The following is a 16357-nucleotide window of genomic DNA, read 5'->3' on the forward strand; positions in this document are numbered from 1 at the left end:
ACATCCCTGGTAGTCCAGTGGCTAAAACTCTGGGCTCCCGATGCACGGGGCCCAGGTTCGATCCCTGGTCGGGGAACTAGATCCCACATGCCTCAGCTAAGACTCAGTGCAACCAAATAAATAAATTAATTTAAAAAAATAAATAAATAAAAAGTGCATTTAGTGTTTTGTTAGACTACATTGAGGGCTTCCCTGGTGGCTCAGATGGTAAAGAATCCACCTGCAATGCAAGAGACCTGGGCTTGATCCCTGAGTTGGGAAGATTCACTCTAGGAGGGCATGGCAACCCACTCCAGTATTCTTGCCTGGAGAATCCCTGTGGACAGAGGAGCCTGACTGGCTACAGTCCATAGGGTCTCAAAGAGTCAGACATGACTGAACGACTAAACACGGCACCGACTAGACTGAACTGCAAAAAGTTTACTCATAACAAATATTCAAAAGTCATTCAGACCTTGCAGCAGAGGAAATCAGTATGACCTGTAATTTATAGGGTAATGAGAAAGAAGATACTACCTCCTGGGCTGTACATGATTGAGCATATGTAACAGAAGAAATACAGACACTCCTTTGAGGTCCCAAAAGTTTCTTAAAAATGAATATACCCAAGTCTTTCTATAGTTTTGTGTGTGTGTGTCAACAGTCTTTTTGGCATCTTCTGTTTTGGAAAATGCAGACGTCTCTCAAGTTTAAAATAGTTAACGACATTGGGATTTTTCCTTACTTGGAAACTGTACCAGGCTTTAAACCATGAAAAAAAAAGTTACAGGTTTTTAAAAAGTCCCTAAAAAACTATGCTTTGGCAAGAAGCCATATTCCCAGCCTTCTAGCTTGTGCATGTTTATGTATTAAACCATATGAAATTGCCAATTTTTGACTATCTTTGGCCTACAAAAACAATGATTCAGTCTAGTATCTGCATAATTTTATCCTGTAATTTTAAGACTGATGGATATAAAGATACCATATATGTGATATGCCTGTATTAATTGTTTGTTTTTAAAAAAAATTCTCTGGAAGATGGAATCAGATTGAAGATGGAAGAATACTTATTAGGAATAAAAGATTTAAAAACTGCACAAGCTGTTAGGAGAATGGATATGTGTATATGTATGGGTGATTCCCTTCGCTGTTCACCTGAAATTATCACTTATTAGCATTGATAATTTCCCCTGAAATTATCACTTATTAGCATTGTTTGTTAATCAGGTAAACCCCAATACAAAATAAAAAGTTTTTTAAGAAAATCCTTAAGGGTTGAATCCCTTTTCCACTAAAAAGACAGACAGAAAGCAAGCTGCACAAGCCGTCTATGTAGCATTTTGCAGAGCACGTCTAGCCTAGCTCTGGCGTGTGCCACAGGTTAAACTATTGGGATGTTTCTTTCTATTGTACAGGGAATTCATCTTCTCTCCTGGAAGTATCCTGATTACATAAGAGTTCAGTTCGAATTACTGATTTATGGTTTCACAATGAAGGGGAAAATAACCAATCTTTTTCATCTTATAGAATGAAGATACTCTCAGAAGAGGTGTAGACTCATAGGTCAGGATTTAATAGAGTGAACAGGAAAATAAATGGTGGTATATTACAGATAGGGCTTCCCAGTTGGCTCTATTGGTAAAGAACTCGGCTGCCACTGCAGGAGACATAAGAGACTTGGGTTGGATCCCTGGGTCGGGAAAATCCCCTGGGAGAAGGAAATGGCAACCCACTCCAGTATTCTTGCCTGGAAAATCCATGGACAGAGAAGCCTGGTAGGCTACAGTCCATAGGATCGCAGACTGAAGTGACTAAGCACACATATAACAGATAGGTTCAGCCTCTGAGTTGTTAGCATACGGGGAAGTTTGCTAAGCTTTGGAAAATAAATTTCTCGTTAGAGAACTTGGGAAGTCTTGTTTCAACTTGTTTGAAGCCAGGAACAGTATATGTTGATACTTGTTGTCTCTCTCTTAAAGAGTCTCAAACCATGACCCTCAAATAGACCTCCTCTTTTCTAAAATTGTTTTTCTGCTGGGCATCTGTGGAAATTGGCATGTAGTGCTGAAGAGTTCGTGTACCACCAGGCTACTTTGCTGATGAACATGTGTTTGCACATGGTGCCTACTCTGAGTGAAATTAATTAGACTTGTGCTATCCTAGTCAATTTCCCTCCCAGCCAGTTGGGTGGTTAGAGCTCCTTAGAGTCTAAAACTGATTCTCTAGTTCTGCTGACTGCTGGGTTGGACATTTTTAAACAATTGGAAGATGGGTGGGTGATATTATTTAAAAAAACAAACAAACAAAAAAAAACACACAAAGACTTGTGTACAGAATAAATGAGAAACAAACAAGATAGGAAAAAATGGCCAAGACAAGTTGTACTTTATTTTCTGGTTGTAATAATGGACCATAGCTCTGTAGCAACAGTTAATCCATTAAAATAAGGTGGCTTTTAAACTTGTTTTTTCTTAGGCTTAGAGAATTCCTAAATTATTAATTGTTAGATAAGTTTGAAGTATTTTTTAAACTTTAACAATAAACTCAAATTAGTATTTTATGATCCATCAATATAGAGCTAAGCCTGCACCTCACACCCACAGAGCCAAGTTTTATGCTCTTAACTAACATGTAAAATTCACATCTTCATTGCCAGCCTGCCCAAAAGATAGTTTTAATTGGGAATTTTGAAATTCCATTCTGGTTCCTACTGGCAGTAATGGTAACTGGATTTATAAAACTGCCTAAGGTTCATTTACTACTAGATAAATAAATGGGCTTCCCTGGTGACTCGGATGGTAAAGAATCTACCTGCAATGCAGAAGATACCCCAGTTCCATCCCTGGATCCAGGAGGATCCTTTGAAGAAGGGAATGGCCACCCATTCCAATATTCTTTCCTGGAGAATTCCCTGGACCGAGAAGCCTGGCAGGCCCATGGGGTGAGAATGTGTTTTCCATCAAATGCAAGCCTATCTTGATCACAGGTCTCTTTTCTTGATATTATCATGAAATCTTGAATTGCATAAACCAGGGAAGCCCAAAGACCATTGCAGTGCTTAGTTTGCTGGCTTAAGTAAAATAGCACATCATGTGTATAAATCTTAACTTCATCTGTGATTACATGGGATATTTTAATTATAAACACATGTAGGATAGTGTTAAAACCAGTAGGGACTCTGGTAATACTAGTGGTATTACTCTGTGAGGGTGCCCTATATCTTATTAATACTCTTCCATGCTTATTACTTAAGTAGCTACTGAATGCGTATGAGTTGAGTGATTTGGGGGCAGGGGAAAGTTATTCATTTATACCTCTTTCTATGAAGGATTTGGGGCAGTTTCCGGAAATACTTAACATATCAAAGAGTAAAATAAACAGTTTAATGACTTATAGCAAAATTAGTAAGTGTTAAGAAAATAATAAAGCCATAGTACAGTAATAATATGAGCTATATAGAATATAGAATGAGCCATGTGAGCCTATAGTTTCAAGACAAATTTGTCTCAGAGCTTCATAGTAGTCAAGCACAGAGGACAACACAGTCATTTAGAAGATTCGTATTGTCTGTTCCTAACTAAAAAATAAACCAGGAGTTTGGGAAAGTAATTTCTCCCCTGTATATTGTAAACTAGACAATGTATGATATAATGAAATAAATATATCCTTTTTATGCCATTCCTACAATTAATATATTTTAAAGATAAAGGAGAACAGTACAGAGGATATTATACACAACAGTAGCTGTCATCCCAAATTAAATGCCATTTGTATTGTCATATTTGCCTTAGGTTGTCCTAATTTTAAAAGAAACATGAGAGATCAACTTGAAATGTCTTGCATTCTTTTCCCAGCTTCATTCTTTCTTGCTCCCCCATCCTGAATCTGCTACATAGCTTGTCATTGATTTTTTTTCACTTCTACTGTATGCATTAAAACTCAACGTTCAAAAAACTAAGATAATGGCATCCGGTCCCATCACTTCATGGCAAATAGATGGGGAAACAATGACAGACTTTATTTTCTTGGCCTCCAAAATCACTGCAGATGGTGACTGGAGCCATGAAATTAAAAGACGCTTGCTGCTTGGAAGGAAAGTTATGACCAGCCTAGTGAAGTGAAGTGAAGTGACTCAGTCGTGTCCGACTCTTTGCGACCCTATGGACTGAAGCCTACCAGGCTCCTCCATCCATGGGATTGCATATTAAAAAGCAGAGACATTACTGATAAAGGTCCATCTAGTCAAAGTTATGACTTTTCCAGTAGTCATTTATGGATGTGAGTTGGACCATAAAGAAAGCTGAACACCGAAGAATTGGTGCTCTTGAACTGTGGTGTTGGAGAAGACTCTTCAGTCCCTTGGACTGCAGGGAGATCCAACCAGTCCATCCTAAAGGAGATCAGTCCTGGATATTCATTGGACAGATTGATGCTCAAGCTGAAACTCCAGTCCTTTGGCCACTTGATGCAAAGAACTGACTCATTTGAAAATACCGTGATGGTGGGAAAGATTGAAGGCAGAAGGAGAAGAGAATGACAGAGGAGGAGATGGTTGGATGACATCACCAACCCAATGCATATGAGTTTGAGCAAGCTCTGGGAGTTGGTGAAGGACAGAGAAGCCTGGCGTGCTGCAGTCCATGGGGTCGCAAAGAGTCATGACACGACTGAGCGACTGAACTGAACTGTATGCAAATATCTGTAAATAATATATAAATCTTAAATCTGTGTAAATAATGTACTGCACAAGACATTCCAAAACTCTTTTTTCATTAGTATTGTATTTGATCTCATCTCCATGGTGCAGTTCATTGCCTTTAAATCCTGAAATAGTTTTCCATTGTATGGAAATAACCCAATTTAGTTACCTATTTCCCTCCTACTGGATTTTTAGTTTGTTTATAACTGCCACATTGAACGACCTTGTCCGTGTCTTCTTGTGCCTATGTGCAGTTTTTCTAGGGCAGTGGTTCTCAAAACGAACCAGGACCAGCACATCAGGGTCACCTGGGAACTTGTTCAGTTCAGTTCAGTCGCTCAATCGTGTTCTACTCTTTGCGACCCCATGGATCACAGCACGCCAGGCCTCCCTGTCCATCACCAACTCCTGGAATTTACCCATACTCATGTCCGTTGAGTCGGTGATGCCATCCAACCATCTCATCCTCTGTCGTCCCCTTCTCCTCCTGCCCTCAGTCTTTCCCAGCATCAGGGTCTTTTCAAATGAGTCAATCTTGAGCATCACGTGGCCAAAGGATTGGAGTTTCAGCTTCAACATCAGTCCTTCCAATGAACACTCAGGACTGATCTCCTTTAAGATGGACTAGTTGGATCTCCTTGCAGTCCAAGGGACTCTCAAGAGTCTTCTCCAACACCGCAGTTCAAAAGCATCAATTCTTCGGTGCTCAGCTTTCTTTATAGTCCAACTCTCACGTCCATGCGTGACTACTGGAAAAACCATAGCTTTGACTACATGGACCTTTGTTGGCAAAGTAATGTCTCTGCTTTTTAATATGCTATCTAGGTTGGTCATAATCTTTCCAAGGAGTAAAGTGAAAGTGAAAGTGAAGTCGCTCAGTCGTGTCCGACTCTTTGCAACCCCATGGACTGTAGCCTACCAGATTCCACTGTCCATGGAATTTTCCAGGCAAGAATACTGGAGTGGGTTGCCATTTCCTTCTCCAAGGAGTAAACATCTTTTAATTTAATGGCTGCAGTCACCATCTGCAGTGATTTTGGAGCCCAAGAAAATAAAGTCTGACACTGTTTCCACTGTTTCCCCATCTATTTGCCATGAAGTGATGGGACTGGATGCCATGATCTTAGTTTTCTGAATGTTGAGCTTTAAGCCAACTTTTTCACTCTCCTCTTTCACTTTCATCAAGAGGCTCTTTAGTTCTTCTTCACTTTCTGCCATAAGGGTGGTATCATCTGCATATCTGAGGTTATTGATATTTCTTCCTGCAGTCTTGATTCCAGCTTATGCTTCATCCAGCCCATCGTTTCTCATGATGTACTCTGCATATAAGTTAAATAAGCAAGCTGACAATATACAGTCCTGACATACTCCTTCCCCTATTTGGAACTAGTCTGTTGTTCCATGTCCAGACTTGTTAGAAATAGAAATTCTTGGACCTATTCCAAACCTGATAGGTAAACAGTGTTTAGTAACAGCTATTTTATTTACTTTTTGTGGCTGGTATTTTTATAGGATAGTTGGTCTTTTTCTTATTTATTTTGTAGAAACAGTTTATGTATTACTTCTTATACAGCTAACTCTTTGCCATGTAGTGTAAGCTTTGTTTTTTGCTTTGTTCATAGTACTTAAAAATTGTATTCACTGCTGTTTTTAATGTCTTTTATGTGTAGAAAGACCCTGGAGGGGAGAATTTTGAGTTGGATTTGGTTTGCTACTGGGACACCCTGTTGAGATGTGTAGCAATTATTTAGGAATGGTCTGAGGCTTATGAGAGAGGTCAGAGTTGGAGATGTGGGAAACATTTACATAAAAACAGAAGTTTGACACTGTTGTGGATAAAATTAGACCACAAAAGAGAATGTAGTTTGAGAAAATGATTCAAGATTAAACCATGGGAACAACAGTGAAGTAAGAGAATCCAGTAAAAGATATTGAGGAATGATCAGAAAACAGAGAAGGCAAGGAGAAGAATCTGGAAAATCAGACACTGGTGAAGTGTAACAAGAGAGATTGTTAATGCTACATAGAAAGGAACACATCTAAGAGAGGGGTGAATGTTGCCCTTCAAGAGAGCAGCTAACAATGGGTTAAGAAATAAAGGACTATTCTTTTCTTTTTAAATTTATTTTTAATTGGAGGATAATTGCTTGACAATACTGTGTTGGTTTCTGCCATATATCAACATAAATCAGCCATAGGTATACATAGGTCCCCTCATCGTGAACCTCCCTCCCAAGGACTATTCTTATTAATAAGTTTGCACTGAAGTGTAGAAGATAAGACAGTAGTTGGAAAGGTAACAAAGTTATTTTCCTTTAGGAGTATTTGTATTTGTACCCCCAAGGGAAGGAGCCAGTAGCAAACCTGTATGTGATGTTCACCATGCTGTCTTCTCTTTAGGAAGTCGCTCAGTCATGTCCGACGCTTTGTGACCCCATGGTCTGTAGCCCACCAGGCTCCTCTGTCCATGGAATTTTCTAGGCAAAAATACTGGAGTGGGTTGCCATTTCCTTCCGTGTCTTTTGTGTCTCCTGCATTGCAGGCATATTTACCTGTTGAGCCATCAAGGAAGCCCCTACTTTAAGTACCCTTTGAGTAAAGGGTACTCAATTGGTAAGATAATATTAATTATCTTATAATTATATAAATTATATGTTATATAAATAATTAGTTTTGTGCAGAAAATTAAAACAGGATTTTATCTTTGTGATGAGGAGACTGCCTTAGGTTAGGTGATCTTCTCTGAGGTTAACATTGCATGCTAAGCAGTCATTTGAATGATAACGGCAGTGCATTCCAGGCAGGAGACAAAGTTTCCAGTCTCTGGAAGGTCAAATGGAAGTAGTAGGATTGTATGCTAATAAAATTCTCTTGCTTCTTGCATCAACCAGGGTGAAGAAACAATAGAAGTTTTTGTCCCTTGACTTCGGAAATCTTGTTTAACCTTCAAACTGGCGATGTCAAGGGTTCCAAGTCCTCCACCCCCGGCAGAAATGTCGAGTGGCCCTGTAGCTGAGAGCTGGTGCTACACACAGGTAGGTGCTTCTTGGGAGGATTTTGGTGGACAAAAGGAATCAGGTTTCTTTTCTATGTTGACTTTCCTGCTTTCTCTGAGTCATACATGTCAAATAGGTAAAGTACATGTCATCTTTCTGTTCCTTGGTTTTCTACGAGGAATCTGAATGGCCTAGGCCGCTGTTTTTCACAGGAGGTTGAAGGAGAGAAATCTTTGAAACTAGACCTAGTCTCTATATCTTCCTTGATGGTAATGTGTGACTCTGTTGAGCAACTCAAGGGGAAACTAGGTTTGAGATTTGCAACCCCAGGCAGTGGTGTCAATATCTAAATCATTAAACACTGCTCTGAGCAGAGGTTCATTTTAGGTGTGGCTTAATCACATGCTTTCCCAACATTGTCTGTGCTTTTCTCACTTTCCATCCAATATTTCTCAGAAACTGAAAAGAAAAGCAGTGGAAGCAGTTGATCACTGTGAGATTTCTTAAAATGTAGATGAGGGATGGAAAAGGATGAGCCTGTATGCTGGCTGAACAGTGCTATCTTCTTATGGGATTATGCAAAGGGAGGGAGGGGGAAATTATCTGATCTCCAGCCTGTTTTTCAGGTTGCTCACTTCCTATATAATTACTTCCTGGTTTTCTATCAACAGATCAAGGTAGTGAAATTCTCCTACATGTGGACCATCAATAACTTTAGCTTTTGCCGGGAGGAAATGGGTGAAGTCATTAAAAGTTCAACCTTTTCATCAGGAGCCAATGATAAACTGAAATGGTGAGGAAGAATACATTTAGCTGTAAAAATTTTTCTAAAAGTTGCCTGTTTTGCTTGGCTTCATGGAAGACTGGAACGTAAGATCCTTGATGGCAGGGACTTTGTTTTGTTCTTTATTCCCCAGTGTCTGATACATGACAGATGCTCACTGTATGTTTGTTGAATTAGTTCCGTGAGTGTTTCGGGGTCAGCAAGCTCAAATGGCTGTAGAGTAAAGTCAGTGAGTTAAGAGGGCCAGTATTGTAAATAATATCCGTACCTGGTGTGAATGTTGACCACTTTGCAAACTAGTTAGTGTCCTAAAAGAAGTGGTGGCTACAGCTCACCCTGACTATAGCCACATGTGAATAAGGTCTGACCATTGCCAGATTCTTTGATTTTTTCAAGAAAAACAGAAAATCTAGCTTTTATAATGTAATAGCTCTTGATTTTTAGATTGCCTGTTTTTGTTTTTTTTTAGTTCTACCAGTTTATTGCTATCAACCCATCTCCCTCCACCCTCGTGCACACCTGCTCAGTCATGTAATCCCATGGACTTCAGCCCTCCAGACTCCTCTGTCCATGGATTTTTCCAGGCAAGAATACTGGAGTGGATTGCCATTTCCTTCTCCAAGATTGCCTGTTTTTAAACAAAGGAGATTTATTTACTTGTAACTGGAATGCCCAGGGTGTAGGATATCTTTTAAAGTAATTTGATCCCAGAGCCAGGCCAATGGTTAGATTAAGGACCCATCACTCTCTGCTCTGCCCTGCTCTCCACACTGTTTGACATCTCAAGATTAGCTTCCCTTGTGGTTGAAAGTTGACTGGCAGTAGCAATGGGCATCTTCCACTACCAACCAAGTCTTTAAACTTTCTCTGAACTGTGTGGCCAAGAATGTGTCAGAGTGCACTGACTGGTTTAGATCTATAGGTTCCCTCAGTTGATCCTTGTGGCAAGGGAAATAGGATCTGGGAGGGTGGGTCAGTCCCTCCCAAACCATGTCTTCTCTTGAGGAGCTGCAGGCTGTTATGTATACAACCATGTTCTCCCTACAAAGCCCAGAGTACATATCTATGAACCACCATTTTGACCTCTGTTAACCCACTGAAAAGTTCAGTGACTTTCCATTTGTTTAGTATTTGTTGGCCATGTACATTAAGTAGTGAATTACTAGGTGCTGAGAGAATTCTTAGGCATTGTATTTAAATCCACATCTTTAGCACAATGTGTTGTGATGTCTGTGGTGTATGCACTTCCCAGAGAAGCAGTGAATTGGGCCACCTGTTTGAGAAAGGTGTCATAATACTGGCAAGGCCTAAGGATGCATATGGCCTATGTATTATACATGGTAAAACAGTGTCTGAACCACATGTAGTTCAGCTAATGACATTTACAAGTTAACTGAGTTGAACCTGTTAAATTCTGTCTGAATTTTGTTTTGATCCATTGGTAACAGATTGGCATCGCTAACTCTACTTAGAAGTCTGACTTGGAACTCTGCCCCGCATAATGGGAGTTTACCTTTGTCTGTGCTTCCTCCATATTGCCTCTTATTTTAATCTTAGAGTATTATCGCCAGATTGGTAAAATATCTGTAAAAGATTACTTATTTCTCTAGAGTTCTTTTTCTCTCCCAAATTGGTGTTGAAAGGCTCACTGACTTTTTTTCTCCTGGTTTCACTACAGTCCCCAAAAAATAAGGGGCTGAATTTTCCTGAGATTGAGGATTAAAACAGATAGAAATTCAGCTGAATTTTGAAGTATTTTAGGGAGAAAAAAATGATTTGGGAGATTATGAGGAAAGAGGCAGAGATGCAAGGGATGTGTTGTCGGATTCTAAGATGCCCCTTTATTGTTTACTTTTTAAAAGGTGCCTCAGGTTGCTCTAGAAGAGTGATTTGTAAGTAGTCATTTAACTGAGTCAGAATATCCTGCTAATGGGGCCTCGGTTTGTTTTTTAACATCTCCTGTTGATTCTTACGTTCTCGTTGCCTCCTATCACTTCATGAGCCTACAAACGTGGTTGCTTTTGACTTTTTTTTCCTTCTGTTTTGGGCAGGTGTTTGCGGGTAAACCCAAAAGGACTAGATGAAGAAAGCAAAGATTACCTGTCACTTTACCTGTTACTCGTCAGCTGTCCAAAGAGTGAAGTTCGAGCAAAATTCAAATTCTCCATCCTAAATGCCAAGGGTGAAGAAACCAAAGCTATGGGTAAATGTTATCTTTGTTCAACTCTGTTTTCACATCCAGCAACTTTGTACATTGACAAGTTGTGGATTTGATCTTTTTTTGAGTAACCCTAAATATAACTTTTTTTTTTTTCACTCCAGAGAGTCAACGGGCATATAGGTTTGTGCAGGGGAAAGACTGGGGATTCAAAAAATTCATCCGTAGAGATTTTCTCTTGGATGAGGCCAATGGGCTTCTTCCTGATGACAAGCTTACCCTCTTCTGTGAGGTGAGTCCTTTTACCCTGCTGTGAGAGTAGCAGTTCCCAGACCTGATGGGTATCGGTAGATGTATTGTGTCAAGGATGGAGAGTGAGAAAATCCCCGAGTGGAGTGGTGCTGCACAGATACTGTTTACATGACTGACTGAAAGTTGTGCCTTGTTTTCAAGGTTGTTGGGCAGCTCAGTTTTCCACTTGTTATTATTTGTTTAAAAACAAAGATTGTGTATGTACTATCTTGGGTCATGATTCTGGCTTTTCATTGCAAAATTTTTCAGAAAGCATTTGGAAGGACTGTTTCTTTACACTGAGGAGAATGACCAGCAACTGGATAAGTGTATTTGTTCCTTGAGCTCTCTGGCTCCTCCTTGAATATGAGGTCCACATGGGTTTGATAGAGCACTCTCTTTTCTGCTCTTTGAACAAGATGACTTTTATCAGTTGTTGAGTGTCTCTGGTTTGTCTTGCTGAGGGAGTTGTGAAATAGGAAGGTAAGAACCATTTTTTTAGAGTGGAGGTTATGTAGAGCTAAGTCATTGTTAGTGAAGAGGGTTACCTGTAGTCATTTAGGAGAAGCCTTCTAAGATCCCCAATGACCTAAAGAGCCTTTTTCAGGTTTATAGGAGAAGCCTAGAAATAAAATTCCATGAGAGTGAGTTCGAAAATGATTTCTTTAATGAGTATATACTAATTAGTTGTTTCATGCTGTTATTAATGCGTTTATAAATACTAATAAGCTTACAGTGTAAGAAACTAAGAAAACCTCTAGTCAGCTGGGATGTTGGTGTTGCTTGTACATTGTGTGGTCAAGGACCTGATTCCTGATCAGCATCACCAAGAGAATGTCTCCTGTGCTTTCATGGGGAGGGTACAGGCAAGTTTCCCAACTAACAGTGTACTTTGTCAAATAATAGGCCCACGTTGCGAGTTAACATTAACGATAGCTCCAAAGGCATAGCATGTCACCACCCGCACAGCAGGGAAGGTGTCCCTTAGGAGTCTTGCCCTGTTGTAGAAGAGGCCTGGCCAGCAGTCGCTGGCTTCTTTTCCAAGTCACAGCTCATTGAATATTTTCATAGAGTTGCTGATGATTAGTAAACCTGTGAGGTATAGTTTATTAAAATACTACACTGAATACATAAAATATAGTTTGCATAATAGCTACCTTTTCTCCTTTTTAATTGCTAAGAGAAAAAAGGGAATAAAAATACTAGAGTGAAGGTGTCTGTAAAAATATATAAAATGTTGCAGTTATTTTTTATCTTGGAATTTCAATTCTACAGAAATCCAAGTAGTTACAGATCATACTCAATTGCCCATGTGGAGAAATGAGAGCAAGAACAATTGGGTGGTTTTGTGTGAGATTGAATGTTATATAAACAAACTATCAGTTGAATATTCACCCACCTTAGAGATCCTGTATTTCAGAAAAAAAATAAAATAGTGGAGTCTTAATTTCTGTTGGAAATGAAAGCCAATCTTTGAACTATTCTCTGAAGGAAATCACCTCTAAATAATGCATCTGGTGTCTTAGGCAATACCAGAGCCTTTATTGCCACATTTTTAAGTCTACAGTGCATCCAGCGTTTTCTTTATATGCTGTCCCCCGCACCTTACCCCACCCAGATCCATTCCATCTGCTTCAGCCCTTGTATTGACATTCTTGATTTGGAAACCAGTTGACCTGCCCTCACTTGGCAATTTCTCATCCTGTGGTTGAGTCTGAGGCACTCTCTCTTTGCTTCCCCATATGAAATTCTCTTAGGAGAAATTCTGTGGTTAAGTTTAGAAATGCCTTACTGACTTAGAAGGGAAGTGAGATGACACTTTGGAAATGAGGAGATGTTGAACAGGGAAACGTCTGGCTGGGTTCTGCTGATGCCATCGGTTTCTCACCATCGGACCAGGTGTGCCATCTGTTCCTCTCACACTTCTCCGTTGGCCACAGGTGCTGAGTGTTGCTTCTCGTTCTTGGGCTTGTGCCTAGTGAGACTCGTTTCTGTTCCAAGACTCTCTGTGGACTTAGTAGCGTTCAGCGTTGCGAGACAGTTGCGTAGGGGTGTGTGTTGGATGTGTGGGTTTTAAAAATGTCTGCAGCTCATCTAAGTTCTTAGTGCATTTCAGAGCTAGATCACCCTTTGGTGAAAATTCTGTCACTTTGACCTTTGCTCCCTTCTATCAATGGAATATTTATAAACCAGTCTATTTTGTTCATATTTATATTTTATTTATTATTGGTTTAGTTATATTTTCTTATAATTTAGAGGCCTTTATGAAGTTGATGTCCACATACAAATTTAGATTATGAGTACTCCACTGTTGTATTCCTTACCCAGTTTTTGGCCCAGGTACTTCTGTCCTGTCCTGATGTAATAAGTACAGTTGTTTTGTGCATATTTTGGTCTGTTCCCAGAGGTCATAAGAGGGAATCCTAAGGTGAAAGACTGAGAATCACACATTTGTGTGTTTGGGCTATATTTCAGTATAACTGTGTAACCGGTAGTGAAACTGAAAATGCTGAATGGGCAGTCTTGTTTGTAATGTGCCTCTGGGTTCACTTCCGGTTCTCATTGATCTTTCTTTCTGACTCTTAGGAAATGCAGTGATTTTTCCCAGTTGATACTGCTTAGTTAACTCATTCCCTCAATTGTCTTTTATCACAGTCCTTTGAGCTGGGTTAGTTCTTTTCGATTCATGTTATGTTATTGAGGGGAGAAGCAGTGCCTAGGGAGGTTAGGTAATTTTTCCTGACATTGTGCAGCAAATTGGTAGCAGCTCTCCACTTTCCACCTCTAGTCTGCTATGCTACACTAAAGTGGAACTGAGCACCATTCACCCTGGGAAACGGGCTCTACCAAGTTTTCTTTGGTAATGAAAGAATCATGAAAGCTTTACACTTTTAATTTTCTCTTTAATAATTTGGACCACAGAAAATCTACTTGAAATGCTTCACTTTTGTTGATCCTCTTTATTTATACTGAAAACAAGTAGCTGTTAGCAGTAAAAATCCATGTATTCCATCTTCATTGTATATGCCTCTGACAGAAGATTCCAGTGCCTGTTTGTAATGTTGTAATTAAAGTTGAAATACTAAATACCATATGAAATACCTAGATACTAGTTAATTATTAAAACGCCTCTTTCCTTAACAAACAATATCACTTCAAAGCCCAAGAATATGTATTTTTTCCAAATTTATATATGTTGGTCTATTTTTTCTTTTACTATTTGTTAATGGATTATTTGTATATATTAGTTGAAAGAAAATGTGAATAATAATTGATTGTTCTTAACCTACAAAAATGGTGCTTTAATGTGTACTATCATTATAGGTTATAAAACATGATAATGTAGTAAATCTACTACCCAACCCAACATTACCGCCAGTAACTTAGAACCGACCTATATATGCTTCCTCCTAATCCCTTAGACCTGTTGTCTTCCTACTCAGACAATGATAATAAATAGCTCTTTTGAATTAATCATTCTGTTGTTTATTATTTGTATGCCTGAACAATATATTGTTTAGGTTTGCTTTTTTTGAGCTTTATGAAGATGGTCTCAGGATATAGGTAGTCATCTAGGACCTGTTGTTTTCACATTATGTTTCTGAGGTTTATTTGCATTATGAATATAACTATAGTTCATTGATTTTAATGCTGTGCAGTATTTGGTTGTATATTCACTCACCAGCTGATGGGTTTGTTTATTCTTTCTCTTACTGATAGACATTTAGATTGTTGCTAGTCTTTGATTAGAAGTAGTGCTGCTGCTATGTTGTTGTTGTTCAGTCACTGAGTCGTGTCCAGCTCTTTGTGACCCCATGGACTGTAAGCACACCAGGCTTTCCTGTCCTTCACTATCTCCTGGATTTTTTTCAGACTCATGTCTATTTAGTTGGTGATGCCATCCAACCATCTCATCCTCTGTCACCCCGTTCTCCTCCTGACCTCAGTCTTTCCCAGCATCAGGGTCTTTTCCAATGAGTTGGCTCTTTGCATCAGGTTGCCAAAGTATTGAAGCTTCAATTATTGTATCAGTCCTTCCAATGAATATTCAGAGTTGATTTCCTTAAGGATTGAATGGCTTGGTCTCCTTGCTGTCCAAGGGACTCTCAAGAGTCTTCTCCAGTACCACAGTTTGAAAGCATTAATTCTTTGGTGCTTAGCCTTCTGTATGGTCCGACTCTCACATCCATATGTGACTGTTGGAAAAACCATAACTTTGATTATATGGACCTTTGTTGGCAAAGGGTCAGCTGCTGCTATAAACAATCTATATACAGTCAGTTTATTTTTCTAGATTTGTTTTAATTATATGGAAGTTAAAAATGCATTTCCAGTGTTTTTTACCTTGACTTTCTATGTTTGGACAAAATACACAAGAAATGACATAATCTTTCATGAAATTTTCTTTTTTAAGGAAAAGAATTGACTTTAAAAGTGAGGCCCTTTTACAACTTGAAATTTAGAGGGTTATAGAGCCTTCCTGAGACATTTTCATGCAGTTATGTCTAAGACGACATAAATGTCACAGTCACGCCATCTTCACAGCTGCAATTCTGAATGAGTCTCCGTAGTCAACTTTATAAACATTAAAAAAAAATCTTTAGTTTTTCTCAAAATGGTATCATTTTAGTGTCATCATTTCCAGAGGAAAACAATCCTTTCTAAGTTAAAAGTTTGGGCTCTGAAGACTCATTTGTGAATGCCATTTAAAATTTATTTTTAATTAAGCGTATTTAATGTTGGTAAGAGGTGCCAGACATTCAGAGCTCTGGAGACTCCAGGCAGCCATATATCTGCAGAACAAGTCTGGCTCAGGCAGTAAAGGTACATTCTCCTTCCTGCTGTGTTCCTGTCTGTGTCTAGAAAGAGGAATTACCCCAGTGAGAGGAGTCACTGTCTTTGGGCCCCACTCATTACCAAGTACACATGTAACCAGCACAGAGACCACTGGTAACCATAGTCTGAAAATCAGCTTAGCTCTTGCCAGTTCATTTTACCCAGTCTAGTAAATTGCCATCAAGTGTTGATGACTTTGGGCTGCTGTCAGACTGGTTTAATTCAAGCTTAGGAACGTAGTGCCAAATGTATTGTCCGTTCCTTTCATTGGCCATTCCATAAGATTCCTGCCTTCCCTCATGAGGAAGTTGGATTTAATTGGGCGTGTCCTTGGTGTTTTGTTTGTTCATTTTTAAATCAGCAGTATTTTGGAGCTAAAACTGGAAATAGGCTGCTTTTACTTTTGGTGTTAATATTATATCAAAGAAGTAAGGATGTTAATAAGAGAAAGTTGCTGAACCAAATTAGAGATCTGACACGGGACAATCTCTGTGGGGTGGTTTGTGTTGGGTCCTGGGCTGTTAAAATAATATTGTATTCTGGCTCTGATAAATGTGCTACTAATGCTGAGCACATTCATAATTGATTAACTCAGCTGCTTCATTGTTCAG

The 16357-nt window shown here is 39.2% G+C and overlaps 1 protein-coding gene across 3 annotated transcripts in view; it reads left to right on the plus strand.

Annotated features, from left to right (window-relative positions):
- SPOP (speckle type BTB/POZ protein) overlaps positions 1–16357 on the plus strand; it is a 76539-nt gene that overhangs the window by 48040 nt on the left and 12142 nt on the right. For 2 of the 3 annotated variants that reach the window (XM_061143777.1, XM_061143778.1), the window contains 4 exons: positions 7573–7716; positions 8349–8470; positions 10513–10664; positions 10784–10911. In XM_061143777.1, coding sequence (XP_060999760.1) covers positions 7639–7716; positions 8349–8470; positions 10513–10664; positions 10784–10911 — 480 coding nt within the window. In that variant the 5' untranslated portion in view covers positions 7573–7638. Of the gene's footprint in view, positions 1–7223; positions 7295–7572; positions 7717–8348; positions 8471–10512; positions 10665–10783; positions 10912–16357 lie in introns of all 3 variants that reach the window. The other variant, XM_061143780.1, reaches the window with a different exon arrangement.

The sequence above is a fragment of the Dama dama genome, chromosome 5, assembly GCF_033118175.1.
Source record: "Dama dama isolate Ldn47 chromosome 5, ASM3311817v1, whole genome shotgun sequence".
NCBI classification, from domain to species: domain Eukaryota; kingdom Metazoa; phylum Chordata; class Mammalia; order Artiodactyla; family Cervidae; genus Dama; species Dama dama.